Source organism: Penaeus vannamei, chromosome 6 (assembly GCF_042767895.1).
Source record: "Penaeus vannamei isolate JL-2024 chromosome 6, ASM4276789v1, whole genome shotgun sequence".
NCBI classification, from domain to species: Eukaryota; Metazoa; Arthropoda; class Malacostraca; order Decapoda; family Penaeidae; genus Penaeus; species Penaeus vannamei.
Genome location: NC_091554.1, coordinates 17,467,015 through 17,472,014, shown reverse-complemented (window position 1 = coordinate 17,472,014; position 5,000 = coordinate 17,467,015). Strand labels below are relative to the sequence as shown.

At 44.9% G+C, this 5,000-nt stretch overlaps 1 protein-coding gene across 10 annotated transcripts in view; it reads right to left on the bottom strand.

The window, feature by feature from the left end:
- Positions 1 to 5,000, bottom strand: part of nab (NGFI-A-binding protein homolog) — a 369,734-nt gene that overhangs the window by 11,953 nt on the left and 352,781 nt on the right. For 8 of the 10 annotated variants that reach the window (XM_070122676.1, XM_070122680.1, XM_070122681.1 and 5 more), the window contains one exon: positions 3,037 to 3,243. The exons of the other annotated variants lie outside the window; for them this stretch is intronic. In XM_070122676.1, coding sequence (XP_069978777.1) covers positions 3,037 to 3,243 — 207 coding nt within the window. The remainder of the gene's footprint in view (positions 1 to 3,036; positions 3,244 to 5,000) is intronic. 10 annotated transcript variants of the gene reach the window in all.

Genomic DNA, 5,000 nt, shown 5'->3' with positions numbered 1-5,000 from the left:
AGAGAGAGAGAGCGAGAGCGAGCGAGAGAGAGAGAGAGAGAGCGAGAGCGAGCGAGAGAGAGAGAGCGAGAGAGAGAGAGAGAGAGAGAGAGAGAGAGAGAGAGAGAGAGAGAGAGAGAGAGAGAGAGAGAGAGAGAGAGAGAGAGAGAGAGAGAGAGAGAAGAGAGTGAGAGAGAGTGAGAGAGAGAGAGTGAGAGAGAGAGAGAGAGAGAGAGAGAGAGAGAGAGAGAGAGAGAGAGAGAGAGAGAGAGAGAGAGAGAGAGAGAGAGAGAGAGAGAGAGAGAGAAGAGAGAGAGTGAGAGAGAGAGAGAGAGAGAGAGAGAGAGAGAGAGAGAGAGAGAGAGAGAGAGAGAGAGAGAGAGAGAGAGAGAGAGAGAGAGAGAGAGAGAGAGAGAGAGAGAGAGAGAGAGAGAGAGAGAGAGAGAGAGAGAGAGAGAGAGAGAGAGAGAGCGAGAGAGAGAGAGAGAGGAAGACAGACAAACAAAGAGAGCGAGAGAAAAACCTGTCGGCGCGACCAAACAAAAGGTGGCGCCTGTAAACACAAAGCCGACACGACGGGCCTCGCGGTGAGAAGCCCCGCCCACGAGCCCCATCGGCCTGTCTAATTAACAAGCATTCAATTAGCGATGTCCAGTTGGTTCAGCTCCGCACAAAACGTCATTCAGAGGACTGTGTGGCGTTGTTTACCGAGGCCGAAGAGCGCTGTGCTTTGTAGCTGTTTTTCCTGTTCGATTTTCATCTTCAAAAACGGTGTTAAAAAACGATGAAAAGGGTGTTGTTCTGCATTCGATCGCCGAAATAAAAAGGATGCGTTGCCATCCGAAGCAAAAATATTTAGGGAATTTATGAGAAATATATAGAAATAAATGGATATAGCGACATACATTTAAAATAGACAAGTAGATTTATAGAAAGAAGGCAAGAAATAAAGGAAGAAAGAAAGAGAGAGGGAAAAAAGAATGAAACGTGTAGCCAGCAGCCCGCTCTAGATTATGCGTGTTATTTTTTCCCTTTTTTGTCTGTAAGAGCAATAACACGCATCATATTTCATTCCGCTTTTATAACCAGAATCCTAACCAAGTGAAGCGAAATGGGGAGTTCCTTTTGTTTATATTGTTTACATTTCTCTTTAAACCCATGCGTGATTTATTGACTTTCTCTCTTTCTCGATCTATCTGTCCCTATTTCTTTCTCTCTCTGTAGACGGATCCGAATCTGACATAAAACCACAACTACTCTTAGAAAAAAGGTCTCTCCTCTTTTTTCCTCCCACCCCTATTCCTCTTTCTCCTCTCTGTCCCTTCTACTCCTCCTCCTCCTCCTTTCACCATGATGGGACCATAAGTCAGGCCAATGAATCACCAATACTGCTCAGGTGAAAAATGACGAGTGATACATTAAGCAGTAATGGCGGGGAGAGGAATTACAGATCACCTTTCATTTCTTGCGGAACAGCAATAGCATTTTTCGGATCTTCCCCCCCCCCCTCGCCTATCCAGCTTTTCTCTCTCCTTACTATGCTTCTTATTTATCGTTATTGTTCATTTGTAAGTCTCTCTCTCTCTCTCTCCCTCACACACAGACACAGACACACACACACACACACACACACACACACACACACACACACACACACACACACACACACAAACATACACACACACAGACACACACACCACGCACAAGTATGTATCCCACCTTCCCCAAAGTTTCTCCTTCTCTCTCCCTCCTCCTCCACGTTTTCCCTTCCCCTTGCCCCCCCCCCCCCCCCCCGTCGCTATCTCACCCCCATTCCTCTCCCTCTCGGCCTGTGCCACTCTTTCTAAACTTTTACTTCTTTTCTGCTCGCTCCTTGTTTTACACACTTATTTTTCCTCTACTTCCCCCCCCCCCCCGGAAAGAGAGAAAGATGCAAGGAAAGAAAGAGTTTTAAAATGAAATTCTGTGCTCCTAAATCTCGAAATAAAACGAAAGAAGCGGCCAATAATTTTAAACCTGTGTAAACAATGGCGAACGCGTGAAATACAGACGGTTTAATGCCAGAGCAAAAACGGGGGGTCTCGCGGGAGGAAGAAGAACTGTGTGTGAAGTTACTTCCTTCGGATATTTTGCTTTTTGCGTGTGTGTATGCGCGTACGTGTGCATGCTCGTATGTGTGTGAATACGCGTATGTGTGTATGTATGCATGTATTAGTATGTACCACCATACTCGTGTATCAGCATGTGGTTTATGTGAGAGAATGTAAATGCATGATCGGAACAACGTGCACCATGCACCGTGTTGAGCGTACGGGCGCAGCAGGGCATGCATGCGGCCCTGCATATGGAGATGTGTATGATAAGAATGCCTTATTCTGTAAAGAGTATTTTTACGTATCTCCTTGTTGTTTTAAAGGCCAAATATGTCGATTCTGGGAATTTGGAAAATTGCTCACACAAAACAGAATGCGAGTTTATCCACATCCTTTAGCCGACCGACCCACAAAAATGTGAATTCTTTCGCTTAAACGCTGGTTCATATCAGCATAACTTTTTCGATTTCTGTTTTTTTTTTTTTTTTTTGGCACGTCAGGCTTCCAATGAAGAGCTTCCAATGCTACTGTTGCACACTCAATGTCAACAGGTAATGTTCTGAAACGTGGGGCAGATCAGGACTTTTTCCCAAAGATCATCTGTATGTGTTCCTAAGGGCGGCTGAGCTGCTCATCCGAGCCAGGCCGGCTTCGAGAAGGCGGCTGGGGCGCCGAGGGCTTCCGAGCGGCGGTCGCACAGACGAAACGCTCGTTCGCGAAGCCTGAAACAAAAGCGGTTCGGGATCGAGGCTGCGGGTCAGAGGCAGGGGCGGTCTCTCGGCGCGTCTTCCGCGCTCTTTACGCGGATTCCGGTTCGTGACGAGCGCGACTCCCACAGACAGCCTCAACAACACCTTTGGTTTATATTCATCATTTATCTCTCTCTCTCCCAATCCGTTCCGCGGCATAATCTTTCTTTCCCATTCCCGCTCCTCTACAGCCTAGGGGGACGTGCGGCGCCTACCTCGAGCTCTTTGGACATCTTGCGTTTGTTGTTTAGCTGCTGGTTCTTCGGTTCGAGCGGCGGCAGGCTGCACACTAACTCGTAGGCAGCGTCCGCCAGCCTGTCCACTTGTGAATTTAGCAGCACCGGCGTGAGCTGGACTGGGGAGCCGGGGGGAGGGGGGTAGTGGTGGTACTGGTTGTACTGTTGGTTCTCTACACCCGTGCTCTGAAAAACATACAAGATGTTCGCCAGTAGTAGCAGGCCAGTGCAGTATTTCTCTCGTATGTTTACTCTACTTATGTGTGCGCAATTTTGAGCAAGTGACTGCAAGTAAGAGTCTCTTTTTGGGTTCTCTTTCTCTCTCGTGATTATTTGATCTTACTTATCAACAAGAATTGAACATCTTATTCATCAAATTATAATGGAGAATGCACAATCGCTGCAAGTTGATAAGTTTTGCAAACTTATGTTTACCTACTACTAAAAAGTGAATATCTCTTGAAGATATGCAAACATTGGAGCAACTATAACCTGCTCTACTGGCCCTGTCTTTTTGGGACGGCAAAAGACAACATCTTGTCATATTTTCCGGAACACATGGGTGAGGGAGGGGGCAGGGGGCAGGGGAGGGAGAGGGAAGGGAGAAAAGGAGTGACTACGGGAGCGAAGTCCAATACAGCTCATGGGGAAGCTAAAGTAGGGGAGGGTGAGAGAACAGGGGAGGGGCAGTGGAGGTCACCTGGTGGCGGAGCTTTTGAAAGGCTCGAGCAATAGCCTTCTCCTTCAGGAAGAGGCTGGGACATCCTCTGAGTAGCCTCCAGGCTCAAAAAGGAAGATGACCGTAAGAGATAATGAAAAAGATAGTTCTGAGACGAAGACTTACATAAGGGGAAGGGGAGGCATAAGCGAAGTTCTTGAAGATCAACAAGAAATGGCATACAAGTATTTCTACCACCACCTTTTGATACTTCATAACTCAAGAAAAGTTTGGCATCTTGATGGAAATTTGGAATAGCACCAAAGACCATGTCCAGGCTATAATGTAGAATTTGGAAAATAATAACAAGATATGTGGTAAGAGATAAAGCAAAGAAATCATAACTGATCAAAATTCCTTATTGCACAGGTGTCTGTCACTGTCTCGCGGCGGAACTAGTGTGTTGATGTTGCAAGGAGGACAAATGGGATGTTACTTTGCGTCAGGTAATGCACGAACAAATCTGTCTGTCTTCTTGTAAGTAACAATTAAGTTCTAATGGATAATGCTTCTCTTCTCTTCCGTTTCCTGATCCTTCTCTAGTTCGTTTAAAAGGAAATGGAGAAAAATACGCAAACAACTCATAAGTTATCTTGGGTTATTCGCAAACCAATGGAATATTTAGAGAAAGTATCTATATGACCTTGCGATTCTATTCATACCTATCTATCATCACTGTTGTGTACGAAAGGGAGAGATTTTTACTTATTCATCTATCCACTTATTCATTATCATCCTCATCATCATCATTATCATATTATCATTATCATTATTAGTGTTATTAGTATTATCATTATCATTATTATTATCGCTATTATTATTAGTAGTATTATCATTATTATCATTATTATTATTATTATCATAATTATTATCATTATTATCATCGTTTTCATTAATATTATAACTATCATTATTATTCACATTTTTTCACATATACCTATTCTTAACTTCGAACCGATCAGCAGAGGCGAGGACTGCCAGGACAAGCGTGAAAGCAGTCCACAAGGAGATATTACGTTACGCTCCTTAACAGTGTGGCCTCGGCGTGACAAGTAATGGCCTCGGCGTGACGTCATTTTCACTAAGCTGTTATTTCCAGTCTTCTCTCTCTCTTTCTCTATCTTTCTCTCTCTCCCCGCCACGCAGAACCCTTTTCTCGCGTTCACACGCACTAGCAAGCGGACACGCACACGCGTATTTGTCATTTGAAGTCTCATTATGACAC